The 23,161-nt window shown below is 42.0% G+C and overlaps 1 protein-coding gene across 1 annotated transcript in view; it reads left to right on the forward strand.

The window, feature by feature from the left end:
• SLC28A3 (solute carrier family 28 member 3) overlaps positions 1 to 23,161 on the forward strand; it is a 56,610-nt gene that overhangs the window by 30,153 nt on the left and 3,296 nt on the right. Inside the window, exons 4-14 of the mRNA XM_007467449.1 lie at positions 2,781 to 2,872; positions 4,284 to 4,473; positions 5,518 to 5,662; positions 6,919 to 7,032; positions 7,646 to 7,723; positions 10,893 to 10,973; positions 12,369 to 12,449; positions 14,635 to 14,760; positions 16,350 to 16,480; positions 18,027 to 18,195; positions 18,605 to 18,802. Of these exons, the coding sequence (XP_007467511.1) occupies positions 2,781 to 2,872; positions 4,284 to 4,473; positions 5,518 to 5,662; positions 6,919 to 7,032; positions 7,646 to 7,723; positions 10,893 to 10,973; positions 12,369 to 12,449; positions 14,635 to 14,760; positions 16,350 to 16,480; positions 18,027 to 18,195; positions 18,605 to 18,802 (1,405 nt within the window). The remainder of the gene's footprint in view (positions 1 to 2,780; positions 2,873 to 4,283; positions 4,474 to 5,517; positions 5,663 to 6,918; positions 7,033 to 7,645; positions 7,724 to 10,892; positions 10,974 to 12,368; positions 12,450 to 14,634; positions 14,761 to 16,349; positions 16,481 to 18,026; positions 18,196 to 18,604; positions 18,803 to 23,161) is intronic.

Consider the following 23,161-nt stretch of genomic DNA (forward strand, 5'->3'; position numbering starts at 1 on the left):
ATGTCCTGGGAACCCAATATCCAGGACAATCTTCTAATTAAAGCTGAGAATTGCCAACTAATTGCTCCAGTCTATACTAAAGTAGTTAATTCATCTTCACAATGTTCAATCAATAAGCAATTGATTTCTCAAAATCCAATTCACTTTAAATCCCAACAAATTTGCTCTTACCTTGTCATATCATAATGTTGCAAGTCCTTATCTCCCATTAGCAGGAGAGACAAATTATTATTTTTATTTTTTCGATCAGAAAAATGAAGCTCAGAGAAGTGATTTAGCCAAGGTTAGTGGAACAAAGCTAATTTAAATTTCAGCTTCTGATTCCCAGTCCAAGATTGTCTGGTACTCTATCATAACATGAAAGTATTTGTAAATTTTCTAAATTCCTATTTAAATTTGGTGTAAATTCCTAAGTCTCTGAGGGACTTTATTTTTATGTATCAGAAGATAGACTCAGCCAGCATTAGGATCAAAAACTCTTGTCACATATACATCATCAAGAATATTTGCCACCTTGGAAACCTGAACTTAGTTTCATCCTTTGTTTTACTTTATGAATCTCTGATCCTGGGGGCTGAGAGCTTCTCCTGGGTGGTCAGAAGTACTCAGGTTTCATCCGTGTTAATGGATGGAAAACAACCACCAGGAGATTGGGAGTTGTTCAGCCTCTAGATAACCAAATGGCCAAAGAGACTATTTCTAGCTACAATACTTCCTTTTATGAAGTGTCAAATTGCACTATACACATTCCTTGCAATTAAAAAATCTGATAAATTCAACTTAAAGTAGATGGACATGCCCTATTACATGCTGCCCTCCAACGCTGCTACTTTATAACACTATATCCACAGCTGAGGATAATGCATCAGCAGCCTTTCCTAAATTAGACCATGAAAAATTTAAGTCTTTACTATACTTATATTCCCTCAGTATGTTCTAGAACAGTGTTTCTAATTCTCAGTACGCATATTCACACACATACATAAGACAAAATTTTCATGAAATAATGCCTGTCGTCACTATGTACGATACACTCTGAGATGTCCTATGCTTTTGTTTAAGGATGATCATCATGCACAGTGTGACTGACTTCGCAACCCACTAATGGGTCCCAACTCACAGCTATAAACTATTGTTCCAGGAAGGCACTACCACTTCATTTAGTTAAGAATTCGACAAAGTCCTGCCAATCACTCTTAATGTCCACAGTGCTGGTGTTGGGCTCACAGACATCTATTCTCCACGAAGTTACAGTCAGTTAAGGCTTCATAACAAAATACAATCAAAGGAGACAGTAGGAATAAGTCGCAGGGGAATGCCTCTCTTTGACGAAATGCAAGAAGGCTCTGTGGAAGCAAAGGGCTTGAGCTGTGCCCTGAAACGTGAAGGGGGCTGAGATTTGGACACAGGGGCATGACTGCTGGAGGGAAGGGAACTGGAGGTGTTCACCAAGGGGACGGGAGCTCCCAGCGGGGGGCTGAGTCCTTTGAGATCCTGGGGATTGAGAATCTTCTATATAGGAGAAGGGGTTGTTTTAGAAATCCTGTCCAGTGGCCTGGAAGTGGTCATGATTAAATGTGTGAGTAAATTCCTTCCATTTGGCCTCAAGTGGGAGAATGAAGGCACATTGAGCAAAGAGACATGTGCAGGGAAGCCAGGTTTCAGAGCAAGTGGAGGGCCTGGGAGGGGGGGGCAACCGGGAGCACCCAGGAGAAGGAAGGACAGTTGCTATGGGTACAGGCCTGTGGCCTCTCCAGACTCCCTCACTGGTGGACAACGTCCTCCCCAGAAGAAGTGATCAGATGTACACGTGGCTCACACACCACACACTGCCCTGTAACAAAGCTCTGGACAGAAACAAAGACACCAACAATTCCAGAACGTTCTGAAAAAGCTATATGACAACCCATTGGTTAATGGCCCTCAAATCTGCGAAATTCTACTTTACATGTAAGCATCCTGTGAAGTCTGTCAGCCTCCTGCTAAACAGGGTGGTGACTGAGGACAGGGAATCTCCAGCTTGCTCACACTTTGGGAACCAGAAGGGAGAACCAGAAGGGATGAGAGTTCATTGGATTTTTTGGGGGGGGCTGCGTTGGGTCTCCAATGCTGTGCGTGGGCTTTCTCTAGTTGCAGCACGCAGGGGCTACTCTTCGTTGCGGTGGCTTCTTTTGTTGCGGAGCATGGGCTCTAGGAGTGAGGGCTTCAGTAGTTCTGGCAGGCAGGCTCAGTACTTGTGGCTCGCGGGCTCTAGAGGGCAGGCTCAGTAGTTGTGGCGCATGGACTTAGGTGCTCCGAAGCATGTGGGATCTTCCCGGACTAGGGCTCGAACCCGTGTCCACTGCATTGGCAGGCGGATTCTTAACCACTGCGCCACCAAGGAAGTCCCCGTTGGAATTTTTTTTTTTAAGTCAACATTTACATGAGAGCTTACAAGCTAATGGAGGCCCTCCTAGCACAGTGAGAAACACTCTCGTCCTATGGTTTATTCTCAGCTTTTGGTTAGTTATCCTGTCCCCTGCTTTATTTCCAGGAGCATGTTTTCTGCATCTCTGTAATTCCTCAGGGCTTTGGCACATCCATTCAGCAAAGGTTAGCAAGCCATGGCTGATTTTAGTCTAAAATGAAATGAGTTTCTTATTTCTATTTTGTAGGACACAAACTTCATGAATGTGTTTGCCTGCTTGATTTACAAAGCCTTATCTAGCTTTAGCATGCCAGGTTATGTCGTGTATGTGGTGTTTACCTCTGTCTGCCTTCTTGCTTTTGTGTTGTTACAGGTGCCTGGAAAGGAAGTATGATACAGTTTATGATTTTTGTAGGGAACACCAAACAATCCTTAAGTCCATGACCTGGGGCATTTTAATAGCAGGTAAGTAACAAAAGGGGATGGAATACCAATGTCTCTTTTTCAGGATCCCTCAAATATTTGTTTTCTGCAGAAAACAAATAAGTCTTTCCCTTCCCCTTGACTTCCCTGAATCATCCAGAGAGGAGAGAATTTAACCAGGATGCCCCTGAGTGGTGGGTCTCAACTTGAGAAGCCCATGTAGATAGCTTCCCTGTCCTGTTTATGCAGCCAGCAGCTAATTTTTTAGGTCACCTACTCTCACTTTGTTATTGTGGTATGGATTTGAGGGTTGGATATTGCAAATTCAGGTAACTGGAAAACATGGTGATAATCACAAGGCAGAAACCTAATTGAAGGGGTGATATAAGTAATCAATCAATGCTTTATATGAACACAACACAGGAAGGAGCCTAGGGTCATGTAGCCCACTCCTCTTACCTGAAAGCAGGACTAGACTGTCTTCACAGATGAGCAGGTGTCCTGTTTTGACTCCCTCCAAACAAAGGGCTCCAGGGCCCATTTCAAAGAACATTCCTGTCTATAAAATGTGAACCCTCCCACCCAAGCCCACAGACATTTATGCAAGACTGCTGCCCCACCGGAGGTCCGTAGTTTCCCGGTGCTCACACAGCTAGAACAGAGAGTAAGCCAGATTGAAAGCTTTCTTTGTACCGGCTCAGAGAGAATTTTGCAGACCATACTCAAAACCACACAGCTATGCCATTGTAGTACAAAGTAAGCAGATGGTGTGGCTGCGTGCCAGGGCGACTTTATTTGTAGAATTAAAATACAAGTATACAAATACAACTGTCCTTGCCACCTACAAAAACAAGTGGTAGGCCAAACTTAACTTGTTTAAGCAAAGACTTGTTTGCTGACCTTTAATGGAAAACCGTGTTGTTCTTACCCTAGAATATCATCTTCAAAAGCCATCACCTTGGTCATCGCCCTACCTCTTTCCTTTAGAGATGCTGTGGCACTTAGGGATTGTTGTTGTGACACTCAGAGATTTTCCTACTCAAGCTTAGGCAAATCTGGGCTACAAACTAGAAGACTCAATATCTTTTTGCCAGTAGTTGCTTTAGTGCCTGGCCTTTCTCTGATGGAAGCTCACCTGCTAAGTCTGAGTATCAGAAAAAGTAGTACTAAGCAAGAGTCCCAATGATCAGGCAACAAGATTCAAGAATTCAGAAGGTTCTTTGAGAAAAAAGACCTAGCACCCTGTCCTCCTAGCATTCTTGGTGAGACTTTAAATTTTTTTTAAAAACCCAAAATATAGTCCTTATAATCAGAGGCACCTATACCTATATCAAGAGCACCCCTGCGTTCAATGGTTTCCTGATTGAACCTGCCCTTGGCTGAGCCAGATAAATGCTGGAGGCTGGTCTCCAGCTGATTTGATGATGTTCACTGTCTGCATTGCTTCCAACAGGTTACCTGGCTCTGGTGATTGCGGCCTGTGTGCTGAACTTTCACAGAGCCCTTCCTCTTTTCGTGATCACGGTGGTTGTCATCTTCTTTGTGATCTGGGATCACTTCATGGCCAAATATGACTCTCAAATCGCTCAGTTCCTCTCTCCTGGCCAAAGGCTTCTGGACAGCCACTGGTTCTGGCTGAAGTGGTAAATGCACTTAGTTCTCTTACTGAGGTTGAGAGTGATGTTAGTCTTTTCCAACACTGTTCCATAGATTTGTTCTGAAATTGCTTCCTCATTTATGGGATATTGAAGCTAGAAACAACCTAGGGAATAATCTGTTAAAAAATGCCTTCATTTTACAAGCAGGATATCAAGGCCTAGATAAGGCAAGATGTGCTCAAATGTCCCTACAAACTGTCTTAATTTCAAGTGCCACTAAATGATAAAATGTTGTCCAAAAGTTGGGACGGTTCTGACTTAGACAGGTGGCTTTCTGCTCTGGGCACGAATCTGGACTCTTTGGGGAGGAAAGGTCTGTGAATTAGTAAAGCCAACTCTCTCTTATAGGACGCCCTGTCCTGCAAGTGACCATTCAGGGCTTTTCTTTCAGCCTCTCTCTCTGTGGGACCTCCTCTCTCTCCAGGTGGCCCTACAGGGTAGGACCCAGAACCCATTCTCCCCAGTGTGGCCCACATGGAATCTACCAGGAAAGTTCACACATTCTTTGCCTAATAAACCAGGGCTGTACAATCCCAACAGAGCAACCCTCCCTGGCTCTGCCATCCACTGATTCAGTGCTATCGTATGCCCACTAGATTCCCCAAGGAGTCAGAACCCAGGCTAAAGCCTGACTTAGCTCTCTGAGGGTTGGGTGAGGTCTCCAATGCAGAGGACACATTTCAAGCTCTCCCTTGAAGGGATGAAGGTAACACTTCCCCCATCTCCCAAAATGAAGACGCCCAGCAGCTCTCGCAAAGAAATCACCGGACTTCCTCTGCAAGCATCGTTTCTCCTCTCTGATCCCTTTATATATCCAAAGGGCCCAAGTGTTGTGGACACATTGCTTCATTTTTTGACTATGTGCCTTTATAGCTACACCCAAAAAGAGTCTCTTGCAATTTCTAGAAGCATAATTTCCTGGTGCCAGGGTGTGTTACTCAATATTTTTTGTTTGTTAGTTGAAGCCTGTTTAAGATTTTAAAGTTAGCACAGCAAATGATGCCAAAGACTCCTTCTTTGTTCTCTTAGGGCGATTTGGGGCTGCCTGATCCTGGGAGTTATTTTCTGGCTGGTCTTTGACACCGCCAAATTGGGCCAACAGCAGCTGGTGTCCTTCGGTGGACTCATAATGTACATTACCCTGACATTTCTATTTTCCAAGCACCCAACCAAAGTAAGCATGAAATCGATCATTTCTTGGTCTTTTTCCCTCTTTTTTTCCCTTATGTGTAAATTGCTCAAAATAATGAGTATGAGAGAGTTGAACTGTTATTCAATATTTTTCTTACCTTGCTATGATATTTCAGTGGCTAAGGTGCCCTTTTCCTGAATGTTAATAGTACTGTTGCTCTCTCATTTTTCATTCTCAGTAATTTTCCAGTTGCTCAACCAGTGAGATACTCTCTCCTGTCAAGTCTGATTTCTACTCATGTACCCCCTTCCCCCGCATCAAACACACATACAAAGAAAACTCATCCATTTTTATTCAGATTTCCCCAGACCAACAAATAATCTAATATTCTACCATTGGATTCTGCAGTTATCAAATCTGTGTTTGCCACTGAGGCTATTTTACTGCAAAAATTTGTACTTAAGCAGTTTTGTTCACATAGAATTCAATTCTCACCCTTGTTCTGTCAGCCTGTAACCCAATAAATGGGCAAGAATTCTGAGATATCAAAACTTTCACATATGCTTCATAATGGCAAACTCTGGAAGACTTTACTGGCTGAAAGGCTGATCCAAGAAAAGAGCATTAATCAAAACCAAAGCCACCTGATACAATCCAAATTCTTTGCCCTGTGCGGGTGACCATCTCTGCTGTTTTCTGTGCCTTCAATCCCATAGTTCTTTGCAGGCCACTCATCTCTACTCCAAAAATGTAAGCACTTGATTGTCCATTACCACTGCACTCCCTGGGTCTGCATTAGAGTTAATTGGTTCCTTTTACTGTGAAATGAGAGCCCCTCAACAGGGTGGAATTTCACTTAATTCACTTACAAATTGTCAAATCAACAAACCTTGGACACACAGAGAAGTCATGTTCGGCCTTTCCATTCTCCAAATGGGGAAATAATTATATGTATCTAACATTTACAGCATGACCGGGAAGGTCAGATTCTTCCTCTTTTAATGGCCCTTCTAAGACTACTCTTTGTGTCTAAGTGATTTTATCTTGACAAAATGGTTACATACGCTGCTGGGACTGAAGGCTTAATCTCAGGTTTATACAGAGGGAGCACAACCCTGAGATTTTTAGGTATGATTCTATGGAGGGATTCTCTGCTCACAACTGCTTTGGCCTCCGAAAGAAGGTGGATCACAGGCCACATCTGAGAAGCCTCCAAGGAAATAGTGATCCTCTGGGCATTTATGCTGAGTTCAGCATTCATTTTCTAATAACCTATATCTCTTCCTATTTCTGTATAGGTTTACTGGAGGCCTGTCTTTTGGGGTATTGGGTTACAGTTTCTTCTTGGACTTTTGATACTAAGGACAGAACCTGGATTTATGGCTTTTGATTGGCTAGGGAAACAAGTTCAGGTAAATTTGGTTCAAAAGAATGCCTTGCTTTTATAGTGCTTTTAACATTTGAATATAACCCTCAAGACATGTCAGAAATAACTTTATTTGTCTGCATTAGTTGACCCATATTTTAATTCCATAGCACGAATTAGACAAATAACTTTATGTTAATCCGTGTAGTTTATTAATATTCTGGTTGTCTCTTACCCATACCATCCACTACATCACTCCTCAATCCCATTTGACCCCTTCATCCTGCCTGAGGGGTGTCACTCTTCTAAGATGTTTCCCCCAACAGAGAAACAGGCTTCTCTGCATCTAGTGGTAACCAGTACCTCCCATGTACCATCTGTGGCTTCTGGAGCAAGTTACCACATCCAGCTTATTCTTTAGCACCCTAGAGTCAGAGTGAATGTCAGAAACGCCAGGAAACTATAACTGTATGCAGTTATAGTTCTAAGATATACTTCCAGGCCATCCACTGGAGGGGGGGGAGGTGACAAAATTAACTCTCCAAGTCTATCCCACAAGTTTTCTGAGTCCCCACCCTCTGCAGAGCCGTAGGTTCTGTGGATGGTAACTACCTCTTTAGTGCTTGTAATGATCTGCTCTTTTCCTTTCTTTAACTCAGACGTTCCTGGATTACACTGATGCCGGCTCCTCATTTGTCTTTGGTGAGAAATATGAAGACCACTTTTTTGCATTTAAGGTAAAAGCCAAACACTTTTTTTCTATGTAGACACTCCCTTTTCAGTAACTTCTCTGTAGATGTTCAGATAGAACCTAACTGATCAGAACCCAGGCATATACCTGCCAGGCATGTCATAGGGACACAGCCCATCACTGGGCTTTCTCCTTTACCTGAAGTCAGTGGACTGAAAACATTTTATTTTGTTACAGTAACATTAAGGGAAACATCTAGAGGTAGTCAGGAATACTGAAACACAGGCATACCTCAGAGATATTGCCGGTTCGGTTCCAGACCACCGCAATAAAATTAATACCGCGGTGAAGCCAGTCAAAAATTTTTTGGTTTCCCAGTTCATGTAAGTTATGTTTATACTCTACTGTAGTCTAGTAAGTGTGCAATAGCAGTATGTCTAAAACAAGTACATACCTTAATTAAAAAATACTTTACTGCTAAAAAAATGCCAAAACAATTACAATAGTAACATCAAAGATCACTGATCATCATAACAAATATAATAATTATGAAGAAGTTTGAAATATTGTGAGAATTTTACCGAAATGTGACCCAGAGACACAAAGTGAGCAAACGCTGTTGGAAAAATGGCGCCTACAGACTTGCTCAACGAAGGTTTACCAAAATCCTTCAGTTTGTAAAAAACACAACCTCCAAGAAGCGCAATAAAGCAAAGCACAATAAAACAAGGTATGCCTGGGGCTTCCCTGGTGGCGCAGTGGTTAAGAATCCGCCTGCCAATGCAGGGGACACAGGTTCGATCCCTGGTCCGGGAAGATCCCACATGCCGCGGAGCAACTAAGCCCGGGTGTCACAGCTACTGAGCCTGCACTCTAGAGCCCACGAGCCACAACTACTGAAGCCTGCGTGCCTAGAGACCGTGCTCCACAACAAGAGAAGCCACCGCAGTGAGAAGCCCGCGCACTGCAATGAAGAGTAGACCCCGTTCACCGCAACTAGAGAAAGCCCACATGCGGCAACGAAGACCCAGTGCGGCCAAAAATAAATAAATTAAATTAATTAATTAAAAAAAAAAAAAAAAAGAGGAAGTGGCCATCCCTCTAAAAAAAAAAAAAAAAAAAAAAAACATATCGGGGGGAATTCCCTGGTGGCACAGTGGTTAAGAATCCACCTGCCAATGCAGGGGACACGGGTTCGAGCCCTTGTCCGGGACGATCCCACATGCCGCAGAGCAGCTAACCCTGTGCGCCACAACTACTGAAGCCCACACACCTGGAGCCCATGCTCTGCAACAAGAGAAGCCACCGCAATGAGAAGCCCACACACGCAACGAAGAGTAGCCCCCTCTCCCTGCAACTAGAGAAAACCCGCACACAGCAACAGTACCCAACGCAGCCAAAAATTAATTAATTAATTAATTTTTTTTTAAAAAGATCATATGGGGTAATAGTATCTGAGATTTCAGGGAAAAGAACATTAGGTCCCTGGCAATGAATAGACATATGGCTGCTAATGCCTCCCCAGTCCAAGCTCAGTGACAGCCCTGCAGTCAAGAAACTCCTTAATCCCAGACAAACAGGGACAGCTGGTCACTCACATCAAGCTCTGTTCTTCCAGAGCCATCCCCTTGCTTAACCTTTCCCCTCTGTCTTTCAGCACAGCCTTCTCCTCAGCAGGCCTGCAAGCTGGGCCTCCTCCCAACCAAAGGAGGGATGTTATTTTACAGGTGAAAGGCAACTTGGCAACTTGGCCCCATGCTCAGGCCTAATGGATTCTCCAGGCCTCTCCCAGCCCTAGGAAGCTCATCTTCCTCTGGGAAGTCCCTGCAAATCCTTGTCGATGAGTCAGAAAGATGCATTTGGCTTTTCCTTCAGATTTCTTTTTTGTGGTGTGCTATTGTTCTTACGCTTCTCCATTTTCTTCTCACTCGGGGACTCCAAATTTACCTCCAAATTACCTCGGCATCGGTTAGGCCAACTGCTATGCTGAATCTTTTTTTAAACTGCTGATTTGATATTTTGGTGCTGAGATAACTAAGCCATCTCTAAAAGGTCAAATGTTTACAAATTGAGATAGAAATATGCTCCTGTCATGAATTGAATCCAGAACTACAAAAAATAATATCACGGAGAAGGAGGAACTTGCTGCCCAGACTGCATCAGTGTCTTCAGACCTCCCCCCACCGTCTGCCCCCAGGGCAGTAGCCTCCATCCTTTCTGCCAAAGCAGATTCCTGTGGGAACATTGGGGAGATGAGCCCCTTTAACTCCCTGAAGCTTTCAGGAAGGCTCTGCCTGCCCATTAAAGCCAATAAAATCACATAAGTGAGCGAGCTCTGAATAATGGCACAAAAAGTCTTTTAATATATATTATTAATAGATTTTTCTAAATTAGATCCTGTGCAAATTGTCCTTGGCCATTCTGTGTCTCTGGTGGCAGCTTGTCCCTGGCCATTTAGCTGGGAACAGAGGGGAAGGGGAACAATGGAGTAGGGGTGGGGAGGGACCCAGACCATAGCCCTGTGTGGTCTATGCAGGGAAGAAACTGTTCCCTGTAGACACACAGGCTGCATTGAAGGCATGCAGAGAGCATCAGAAAAGTCGGATCTAGAAAAAGACCACCTTTGTTAACACAGAAGTAAACTAGTTTCCAGAGTTTAATCTTTGCATAGTGATTCAAAAATCTATAGGTAAAATAGTTATTATTCTAAAAGCTAAATCCACGAATGCTTGCTTTATACAAGGCATTGTTTAAGCACCTACTGTGTCACTACTGTGAATAAGGATCTGAGGTAGCTCACACTTAATCGTGACCCAGGTTACTTTGCTAATAAGTAGTGAAGCCCATGTCTGTTTAATATCAGAACAAGAAGAATATCTGCCAGTGGCTTTCAGTTTCTTGATCTAATTATTACAAATTCCCCCCAAAAACGTCATTCCTTCTCTTAGAAACTAAAGTAAGAAAAGCTCATCATAGCAGGATTTTTTTTTTAAGTCAAGTTTCCTATGAAATAGACTCAAGAACAAATTAGAGTAAGAGACTGTAGATGGGGAAGTTGCCTGTTAAAAACGTTGTTTAGTTCAAGAGGAGCTTCCAGTATTTTGATGACATTTCAGAGGGGGAAAAGGAGGCAGAAAGGAGACTGATCTGAAAGCTACTAATACTGCTGGGGCCAATGCTAACCTGTGACCACTCTTCCCCACCACCACCCCCAGGTCCTGCCCATCATGGTTTTCTTCAGCACTGTGATGTCCATGTTGTACTACCTTGGATTGATGCAGTGGATCATTAAAAAGGTACCAGGACTAGAAGGCAGTGGGTGACCGGTGTAGAGCTGATTATCGCAGGGACAAATTCTTGAATGCCTTTTATCTGGGTTTTTCCAAAGTACCTTTCCCTTCGTACCAAGACCCACACCCACCCCAAGTTATTAGATTTAAACCCAAAAATCCTACATGGGTCCACAGAGGGAATTTTATCTCCAGGACTTCTAATAGGGCTGTGACTTGCAACACACTGAGCATCTTCGTGAAGCAGTTATTCCGTTAGCCACAGAATTGACTCCAGGAGATGGGGACCTGATTGTCCCTTCATCTTGGCTATCTGCCCAAGGCTTACACAGTCACTGCTTATCCTCAGGTGGTAACGAAAGTGGACCCTTCTGGTCTAGGAGTTGCTAGAGAATCAAAGCAAGAAGGGGAAGCTGATCTTTTCTCCTGAGGGATTTTTGTAAGCACACAAATTTTTTTTTTTAGGTCTGAAAAGTTAACCTCAGTTCTGCTGCCCCAGCAGCTGTCAGTCCTACATTATGTTAGATCACAAAACTCAGAAACTTGTAAGCTAGTTTGAATGCACATGAGAGTAAGGCAGTGTATACAGGGCTTGGGCACAGACACAGCCCTCTTTTGATCCCTGTAAATAAATAAAATTTATTTATTTTAAAAAAGAAAAAGAGAGAGAGAGCCAGAATACCAGCAGAATTAAAAGTTTCAGCAAGAGCACCAGGGCGCATAGTTTTCTAATTGTCAGTTTAAACGTTCAGCATTCCTGTGTCCACATCGAAGCAGGAAGGAAGGAGAGAGGATGCAACAGGAAGTCCCCATTCTGAGGTGGGCACCACAGTCTCTGGTTGGAAGGACCACTACAAATTGGGACCATCAACCATGTTTGTTTGAGAGTTAAGTAGAAAGGGCCAAACCTCAACTACAACCCATTACTTATTAGCTGGGCAAACTTTGACAGAACAGCTAAATTGTTCTGTGCCTTGGTTTCCTCTTCTGTAAAATGGGCCTAATTATAGGACCTCCCTCAAAGGCTTATTGTGAGGATTAAATGCATTACTCAGAACAATGGCTTAAAACAGTGCCTGGAATGCTGTGAAGACTGCCATGACTGTTAGCAATTATTACAACTTATTACTTGTACACAATAGACATTCAAAAACTTTACTTGTATGAAATAGACATTTCAATAGACACTGTATAGTGTTCAAAGTATATACAATGACTCAGACTTACCACTCAAATAGGATTTGATCAGCCTGCACTATGGACTATATAAGGTATACTCAAGTTTAGTACAATTGTTGAAGGCCTCAGTATTTTCCTCCAGTTTAAAGATTTTTATCCCTACTTTGAAGTTCTGTGTATACAAATAGCTCTTTACTGACTTTATCCTTTTTTGCCTTTTAGGTTGGATGGATAATGCTAGTGACTATGGGAACATCTCCTGTTGAATCTGTAGTTGCTTCTGGCAATATATTTGTTGGACAGGTAAGTTGTAATATCAAAAAACAAAACACTTGCTAAAATGGATACTCTTTCCAGAAAGAGAAATAAAAAAATATGACGGTGTTATTTCTTTTAGTGTAGGGGGAAGGGTGTCAAGATAATGAACCCTCAATATTGACAATGTCCAGATTCCAAGGAGAGAGAAAGAGAGAGAGAGAGAGAGAGAGCGCCCTTCTAAGAGTATCAATGCACTAGTGTGGAATTTGGGTCCTTGAAAATTTATGGAGAGGAAGAAAGATTGAATCATTTTATCAAAGCATAGGGCTTCTCATGTATAGATTCTCAACAAGTCCTTTCTGAATTAACTGAATTGTTGAGGTTTCTGGCCCACCCATCAGAGGCTAGGCAGCTCATCCACTCAAATGGAGTTCACCATTTATCCTGAAGCTGCAAACATGTAACAGACAGCCTCACACTCTGTAGTATAATGCTTGTGGCAACGAAAGAGACCAAAAAGGCTTTCCACCAACACCATGCAGCCATATAAATACTTAAGCTCATTCTCAACTTATCTGAGCAGTCTCTTTGCTGAGCCTGGAGAAAAATGCTGATGAGCAAAAGTATTTTCACCTTCCTTATCCATCACATGGATAAATGTTCTTTTTTAAAAAAAATATTTATTTATTTACTTATTTATTTGGTTGCACCGGGTCTTAGTTGCTGCAGGAGGCCGCCTTAGTTGCGGCTCACCAGCTCCTTAGTTGTGACATGTGGGCTCCTTAGTTGTGGCATGCAAACTCTTAGTTGCAGCACGCATGTGGGATCTAGTTCCCTGACCCGGGATCAAACCTGGGCCCCCTGCATTGGGAGTGTGGAGTCTTATCCACTGCGCCACCAGGGAAGTCCTGATAGATGCTCTTTTGCCCAAAGTCCATTTAAGCAAAGAAGTATGTTGCCAAGTTCTGTCCCTCAAAATGGCAGCATTCCTAAGGGGTAGATAAGAAGGAAATGGTAATAATCATCCTCATCATTCAGGATATATGGCTTCAGGCAGAATGGAATCACACATCAAGGAAACCAAGTGTGAATACTTGCTAGCACGGCTGTGCCAAGAAATTGAACTCAAAGCAAAAATCAAGTCACCCAGAAAAACACATGGCTCCAGATCAGTAGACTTATACAACTACTCCAGGCAGGCTGAGCCTTCTGATTGGTAAGCCCAACTTACTAGCCTGGAGCAAAGTCTTTAGAGTGGGGTCCATACTTCTTTGCCCAGGAGTTGAAATTGTTATAATTATAGCCATAAAATCTCTCAGGACTAATTAGGGCACCATCTTGAGTTGATTACTCCTACCTGCAGGGTAAGAGGGCTCATGTACTGAGTTTCTATTTGGTCCATAAATTGAAGCTCAACACACTCAATCTCATAGCACAATTAGAAATAATGAGGGGAAAATTGTAAAATTGCACACATGCTTCTGTGGTGCTCAATTTGATACTTAATATGCTAAAAGTACAGCTATTATTTATGGAGAGCCCATGCTGCAGGCCACCTGCCCTCCTTAATGGGACTCAAGCCTTTACAACTACACTCTAATTGATTCCTTTCCATGCAAGGGGAAGAGGGGGGTCTCTGATTCTCAATTAGGAATGGGCCTGTGGGCACCGATATATGTTATTGCTGGTATTTTTTCATACTTGTGTCTTGTTTCCCTGTAGTATCAGCAAAGAGGTTTAGGGTCTGTTGAGATGAAGCTGGAAGATAGGAAGTCACAGAGGTTTGGGAATCACAGTTCAAAAGGCCAGGCCACTGGGCAGTTACTTGGCGCGTGGTGCTCCAACCTTAGAAAAGAGTACTAAGCCATCACAGTCCAATCCTAGGCTAGGTGAGAGCCTTATGTGAATTGGCCTTGCAAACTTCACACGTGACTCTGTATGTGCACTGCCCTGGAGTCCAAAAGACCCAGACAATGATGGTGTGGGTTCTCAAACATGAGCACGCATCGGAACCACCAGGAAGCCTTGTTAAAACACCACTGCTGGACCCAGCCCCAGAGTTTCTGATTCAGTAAATTTGAGAATTTGCATGTCAAACAAGTTCCTGAGTCAAGCTGATAGAGTTGATCTGAAGTCCACTCTTAGAAATACTGCTGTAGAGAATGGAATTTTGAGTAAAGTAGCATGTCCTCATAAGGGAACGTTTAATCTGATCACTTTTTGTTTCCAGACAGAGTCTCCACTCCTGGTCCGACCATATTTACCATGCCTCACCAAGTCTGAACTCCACGCGGTCATGACCGCTGGGTTCTCTACCATTGCTGGAAGTGTCTTAGGCGCATACATTTCTTTTGGGGTAAGAATGTTTGGGGATTAATTTATGAAACCTCTTCTTCCTTTGCTATTGTTATTTCTGCTTTTTCCTTTACTACTGCTGCCAGATAAGGAGGGCAAAAGAGTGTTCTTTTTGCTGTCTAGTTGGTCACAGTTTCTTTGGCATTTGAATGGAGTGACCCCAAGGAGCTTTGGTGTTTCACTCTCATATCTCTGCCACCTAAATGTGAACTATATCCACCCATAGCAGAATGAAATCATATTATGAGGTTAATTTGGCTGAAATTTTGAATAAGTAAAAAAAAAATAAAAACCTATTACTGACACTAGTTAAAGGCCATCTAGTTCAGTGGTCAGCTCATGGGCCAAATTTAGATCACTTCCTTTTTTTTGTAACTAAAGTTTGATTGGAAACCAGCTATCCTGTTCATTATCTAAGCAGCTTTTATGATACAGACTTGAGTAGTTGTGGCCCTAAAAGCCAAAACTATTCACCCTCTACAGAACACATTTTCTGACTCCTGGCTTACAGCACTGATTCTCAAAACTTACTTCACATTAGAATCACCCGGGAGCTTTTAAAAGCCCTAATGCCCAGGCCCCTACCCCAGAGTAATTCAACAGAATCTCTTGGGACGAGACACAGGCATCAGTGTTTCTTTTCAATCCTCAGGTTTCAATGTATAGCCCAGTTTGAAAGCAGGGGGTCTATGGGATGGAGCTGAAGAACGTTATGGTAACTGGTGCACATGCCCTGAGCACAGGGCTTATTTACAACCCCTGGTGGAGAAATGGAATAACACAGCAGCTGTGTGGTCCAGGTGATGAGGAATTCTTACAAGATAGGCAAGTTTCATTCCAGGACTTCATCTGAGCCTCACAGAGCGAATCAGTAGGAAGAGGGAAGAAAAAAAGGGTGAAGGAGACCTCAGGAATACCAGTTTGACTGACTCCCCAGATGGATTGCTGTAGGAATTCTACCTACAAAACTGTGCTGTGTGGAATGGGAGTGGGGAGGCAGGTGCAGATTCTATAATTCTGAAAATACAGGGAAGAGAATCCAGAAACAAGATAAGGATGTGGGAAGGGAAGAGGGAAGAGTTTAAGTAGACCTGCAAAGAGGAAAACAAATCGCTTACAGATTAAAGGGACTCTGGATAAACACATATTATGTAGGGACACAAAGGACATCAGGAAAGCAAAAGGAAAATGGAGAGGGGTGTACCCATGCCTGTACCCCAGATACCCACCATCTAAACTGATGATGTAATGAAATAGCTTTAGGGACTGTATGAACATTCAGAGGAACAACAGAAAGGTAGAGTTATCTTCCTTGAAAATTTCTACAACACAGGATTAATTAATTCTCTTCTGAAATGCTCAGATTGTGGTTTTGTGCTTCTCCCCAAGGATGTGGTCAAATGGTATAACTTCCTCCCTCCTCTCAAGGTGATACCCAGCGTGTGGCTCTTTGAGCTCTTCCAAGCCTCCAAAGAAATATTGATTTCTGGCACGTAATCAATGCCTGCCTTGTAAGGCATTTGAGCCATTCATTCGGAACACAACAGAAAAGCTAAACCTAAGTTGGTCTTCTTTCTCCTGAAATCACAGGTTTCGTCCTCTCACTTGTTAACTGCTTCAGTTATGTCTGCACCTGCGGCGTTGGCTGTTTCTAAACTTTTCTGGCCTGAGACAGAAACACCTAAAATAACCCTCAAGAATGCCATGAAAATGGAAAATGGGTAAGTGGGACACGTTCACCTAGTTATTAGTTATTGCCTATACAAGCAGGAGGTTGGTGGGAGGGGAGGTTTGCTCCAGTCCAAAGTACAGCAAGAATTTGATTATCAGAGAACACAGTGAATTAAAGTGAATTTAATTTCCCATGACTATGTAGACTTCACCCAAAATATCTTGTTTCAGTACTCAAGGAGATCTTTTCTAAATATCAATACCTAAATGTCAATACATTTCCTTGACTGTTCAGTGTAGATATTTCATTTAATTAACTTTTTTAGATTGAAGTATAGTTGATTTTCAATATTATATTAGTTTTAGGTGAAGAGATATTTAATTTTAAATATAGCATAGGGTTCATTGGGCCATGATTTAAGACTGTTAGAAAGCCATAGGATCACTGTTTCTGGAAGTTTCTTATATAATAGAGAAGATAAGTGTGATATCGGTATTCCTTTTTATTAAAATTTACTTATTAAAATATTTCTTTCTTTATTTGGCTGTATTAAGTCTTAGTTACGGTGCGAGAGCTCTTCATTACAGCAGGTGGGCTTCTCTCTAGTTGTAGTGTGTGGGCTCAGTAGTTGAGGCACACAGGCTCTCTACTTGTGGCACACAGTCTCTCTAGTTGTGATGCGTGGGCTCTAGAGCCCGCAAGCTTAGTTGTCCCACGGCATGTGAGATCTTACTTCCCCGACCAGAGATCGAACCCACGTCCCCTGCATTGGAAGGCGGATTCTTAACCATTGGACCACCAGGGAAGTCCCGATATAGGTATTTCAAAGCCCTCTTTGGTTCATTTACTTTTTGCCCTGTTCAAAAGAAAGAGAAGAGGGTGGAAAAAACTAAGGGATTTAGGGTATTCAGAAGTATGTCATTAAGTAACAGAATTCATCAACCAATATGTTTCTGAGATTCATCCCTTGTTTGTATGTAGAGAGAGTCATAACCATGAGTGAAAAAGCAAGTTGCCAAAGAATATATCTGGAATATGTGGATTTCACTTATATAGTTAGCAAGTATGTAAACTGACACAATGTATTATGTAGGGATAAAGAAAATTGAAAAGAAAGGGAATCATAAGCAAATTCCAATGGGCCAAGTACCTCTGATATTAGAAGAAGATGAGATGAAGTAGGGGGTGCTCAAAGCTGATGTGACTCTCCATTTCTTAAATGAGGTGGTGGATACACAGGCCTTCCTTGAATTGCTAGTTCTTTTACTGTGAATATTTTATAAATATTCTCTGGAAGCTACTTTTAATTAAATATCATTGTTAAAACCTGTAATATTTTTATCCCAATTTTTTATTATAAACGCCTCCAAATTAAAAGAGTAGTATAACATTTAGACACTCATATGCCCATCACCTACACTCAACAATTATAAATCCCATCATGATTTCACGGAATTCAGGTATTTCAGCCAGGACATGGGTCTGAGAGTTTGTCTCTCCATTTGAATGAGCTCTGATTATGCCATTTCTACACCTGTGATGTCCATCCACTGATAATCCCTTGGTAATTCTGGAACTGCTATTTTTTGATAAAGTGATTCAAAGAATCTCCTAGAAGCCGCAGCACAGGGGGCATCCTCATCCATTCCCCTGGTGGCAAACATCGTTGTGAATTTGATTGCCTTCCTAGCCATGTTGTCTTTTATGAATTCAGCCCTGTCCTGGTTTGGAAACATGTTTGACTACCCACAACTGAGTTTCGAGGTATGATTCTATCATGCTTTTCCTCCTTTTTGTTTCTGCCAATCTTTGTTTAAAAATAAAATAGGTTTGTGAACAGCCTTTCCTAACATGTATAGTGCACTCTTATACAATGTACAAACTTATCATGAATCCCACTCTTCCCACACCCCTTTTGCTGTCTCCTATCACCCTCCTTATCCCAACACAGAACCATTCTGTCCTGACCCCATTCCCCAAAATCCAGGTTACTTCAAATGACCCAATTTCAACCTTGACTCCTAATGGATATAGACAGGCTAGAGAATGCACAGGGATCTCTGTGCCTAAAAGACACACAGAGGGGGCGGGAACAATCTGGTCATGAGGGTGAGGCTGAAGAACCAGAAGCAAATCACTACTCTAATAAAGTATCCATTTTTGGTTTTTGTAGGTAATATGCTCCTACATCTTCATGCCCTTTTCCTTCATGATGGGAGTGGACTGGCAAGACAGCTTTATGGTTGCCAAACTCATAGGTTATAAGACATTCTTCAATGAATTTGTGGCTTATGAGAAACTCTCAAAATTGATCCATTTAAGGCAAGAGGGTGGACCCAAATTTGTGGATGGTGTGCAGCAATATATGTCGGTGAGTAAATTCTTCCCCCCAATATACTTCTTCATCACACACATACATTCATCAAATAGCTGCTGGTGCCTCTGTGTGTCAGGCACCATGCCAGGCATTTGGGGTACGTCGGAAGGAAACAGGCCCAAAATCTCTGACATCATAATATACAGTGACTCATAATTGTCAGTTGTGTTGAGTTAATCACAGTGTCTGTGCGCACGCACGTGTGTGTGTGTGTGTGTGTGTACAGAAAGAAACGCAGCTAATCCTTACCACTGTGATCATTTACCTTTGAGCACTATCAATACAAACCCAGAGTCATATGAGCTGGAATCAATCACCAGATATTTATGGAATGTCTTCTGTGAGCACTGTGCTATGTACGGAGGCCACGGTGTTGAATGAGTGATAAGGCCTCTGCTCTCGTGGGGCTCATAGTCTAATGACCAGGAAGGACTCTTCCTTCCTATTTAAGAACTCTTAGAAACTGCCTAAGTGCCGCATAGCACCTGGACATCAAAAGAAACAGTGAGACACAGTAACTACTCTCCAAGTGAATGAGGGAAGAGAAAAAGCTCAGGGCCTTTCAGACAAGCACCCTATAATTATGTCAGGATTTCGGGTCCATAGCCTGCAGGAAGATGCTCATGTCTGCTTGGCCTTGAATGGGATGAGGGAACTTGGAGGAGGCCATTATTTAAGCCATATTTGCAGCTGAGTCTCTAACTTCTACTTTCCAGAAGAACAGAATTGTCACATGTGGAAACTCTTAGGGAAATGGTGAACATTTCTGACCACCACCATGACTCATTAAAACAATCCATTTGGAATTAATGTCCTGGGCAGGTATTTGGCTTTAAAAGGAACGGGGAGGGAAAGCATGCTGCCCAAGGTTTTAACTGACACTGCCCACCTCTGACCACCACCACCATCTCACCCAGCCTCCCAAACACCAAACATGCAAATTTTCCTCCCACCTGTCACACAAATATCACAGCAAACTCCAGGAGAGTACTGATTTGTATTTTACAGTCAGCGGCATTTTGACCCACACATCTGATATGAACAAGAGCTCTAGGACAGTAGGTCTCCTGCGTCTCAAATGTTCATTCTTCAACTGACCACGCAATGGAGCTTGGCCAAATGTCCTCATTGTTTGGATGCCACCACAAACTAGCTTGCTTCTCTGCCAAAAGTAAAGAATAGGCTAAATTAAGTGAAATGTTTTCCATCCCCAACTGGCAGTTGCCTGGAGAATGTAGTTTTGCTAAAAGGAAGCTCTCAGTTCTGGTTGTGCTAAGCAGGTTTGTGAACAGGTTATTAAGAGGACAGAAATAGAACAGTAGAGCTGATTTAGGTTGGGAGTGAGCCCAACCAGAGGCAGACCCACAGAAAATATTTGGAGATATGAGCTCAATGACTTCTGCTATTGTTGAGTCACAAAGGGGAAAACATTTTGTTTTTCCCAATTTGTTATTTACAATCAACCAAATGGGGATGAGTTCCTACAATTTCTGTTTACCAACCAACAAGTGGTGGGAGTGTCCCACCATCTACTGGAAAAAGTACCACGTGACTAAAACATTTGATCTGGGTCCATGAGGCAAAAACCCAGTGTAATCCATTGCATTATGCCCACTGACAACCTCTATCTAAGCAGTTAGAATATGTAGGTTCAGACGGCCAACAGGCACATGGAAAGATGCTCAACATCACTAATTATTAGAGAAATGCAAATCAAAACTATGAGGTATCACCTCACACCAGTCAGAATGGCCATCATTAAGAAGTCTACAAATAATAAATGCTGGAGAGGGTGTGTAGAAAAGGTAACCCTCCTACACTGTTGGTGGGAATGTACATTAGTGCAGCCACTATGGAAAACAGTATGGAGGTTCCCCAAAAAACTAAAAATAGAGTTTCCACATGACCCAGCAATCCCACTCCTGGGCATATATCTGGACAAAACTATAATATGAAAAGATACATGCACCCCAGTGTTCATAGCAGCACTATTTATAATAGCCAAGACATGGATGCAACCTAAATATCCATCAACAGATGAATGGATAAAGGTATGGTTGGTATACATAATGTAATACTACTCAGCCATAAAAAAGAATGAAATGATGCCATTTTCAGTGACATGGGTGGACCTAGAGATTAGCATACTAAGTAAAGTAAGTCAGAAAGAGAAAGACAAACACCATATGATATCACTTACATCTAAGTGGAATCTAAAATATGACACAGATGAACTTATTTACGAAATAGAAACAGACTCACAGACATAGAAAACAAACTTATGTTTACCAACGGGAAAAGGAGGAGGGGGAAGGGATAAATTAGGAGTTTGGAATTAGCAGATACAAACTACTATATATAAAATTGATAAACAACAAGGTCCTACTGTATAGCACAGGGAACTATATTTAATGCCCTGTAATAAACCATAATGGAAAAGAATATATATATATGTGTGTATATATATATGTATAAATAAATATATATATATATATGTATATATAAAACTGAATCACTTTGCTGTACATCAGAAACTAACACAACGTTGTAAATCAACTATACTTCAATTAAAAGAATAAGAGAAATGTGTATGTAACACGTTGTCCCCAGAATGAGCTCTTTATCACTCCACCATTTTCATCATTTTCTCCTTCTTAAATATAATACTTTGCATGTTTGTTTGTTTACACATAAAACATACCATGGTACAGAATTCAAAAGGTACAAGAGATGTGGAGGGAAAAGGAAGTCATCCTCCCTATTTTTTTGCCATTCACCTCCTCTCCCTGTTCCATGTTATGCTCACTGCTGTTAGTGTTGCTCTTTACTCTTGGTAACATATCTTGGATGCCACACGCCATATCAATGCCTGTGACACAGTATAAGCACATCATAACTTATTTTAACCAGTCCCTTGTTGATGAACACAGTTACCAATTTTTTTGCTATTAGAAGTAATGCTACAATGACTGTCCTTGTGGCACCTTTGCTCCTGTGCAAGGAGAGCTGGAAGATGTATTATGGATGGATTAGATTCCACTTAGATATAAGTGATATCATATGGTATATGTCTTTCCATCACATAATCCTGCACATTTATGGGCAAAGGCAAAGTGGAATCATCCCAGCCTCCTTTTCCTCTTATCATAAAACCCTACATGGTCACATCTGTGTATCCCTTTCCCACACATCCCCAGAAGGAGAAAGAGGAAACTGAAGCACTTTATGCCATCTCCCTCCTCATGGTCTCTTAATAAGCTTGCCTATTTTTGAAGCCAACTGAACTAAATGAAAAGCACTAGACAGAGCAGGGGACAAAGATGATGAGCTTTTCCAGAAACAGCGGACTGCTCGAATACTTGAAATATTTTTTTCCTGCCCACTATATGCACACTGATTGAGAATATCAACAAAGGAGTTCTCAGAAATTATGAAAGCAAAGAGGAGCCTTATAATCAACAAAACACTTACCATGAAAAAAAAAAAAAAAAACTTACCATGAGCACCTGAGTCTTGAATGTGAGCTTTTAAAAATCCAGTTAGTGAAAGAAAAAAGAAAAGGTTTGTTCTTTGAACCAAATCATAGATTTTCCTCAGGATTTTGGAAAAGAAAATTATTGCCTCGGTTGTGTAGGTGCCTTTGCCAGATTGGCTGTGCCTCTGGTGAACAACCGAGCCTATTGAATCTTCCAAGCCTCCCATAATCAGCCCCTCAGCCTGAGGAAGATTGTCTGGTCTGAGCAGCACCTCTTGCCTACTGGAATAGAGAAGGAGGGTCATGCTCACGCTCCCAAGAATTCACCTGCCATCTTCTTACTGCCCTGTGAAAGGACTATTCACTCTCCCACTCCCTAACATTCCTATGGTCTGGTCAGAGCTGAGGAACAAAGAAAGGCAAGCACACACCACAGTCAGCTGAAAGGAGCCCCTCTGGTATCTGTGAGCTTCGTTTTTACCAAGATAATTCCTTTTTGCTGAAGTATAATTTGCATACAAAAAAAGCCTATTTTGGGGGTACGTATGTTTTGATAAATCTGTCACCAGTGTAACCACGACCACAAACAATCAAGATATCACACATTTCCACCACACCTAGAAAACTTCCCTCATGGCCAGTTGTCAACAACACCCCATCCCACCCCAACCCAGTCCCAGGAAACCAGTGATCTTTCTCTTACTATAGATCACTTTTGCTTGTTCTAGAATTTCATATAAATGGACTCACTTAGGATTCATGTTGTTGCATGTATTCGTTTTTTCCTTTCTACTGCAGAGTAGTATTCTTTTTTAATGCATATCCACACCTTATTTATCCATTTGCCAATTGAACGGCATTTGAGTTGTTTCCAGCTT

The sequence above is a fragment of the Lipotes vexillifer genome, unplaced genomic scaffold (genome assembly GCF_000442215.2).
Source record: "Lipotes vexillifer unplaced genomic scaffold, Lipotes_vexillifer_v1.1 scaffold917, whole genome shotgun sequence".
Lineage (NCBI taxonomy): Eukaryota > Metazoa > Chordata > Mammalia > Artiodactyla > Lipotidae > Lipotes > Lipotes vexillifer.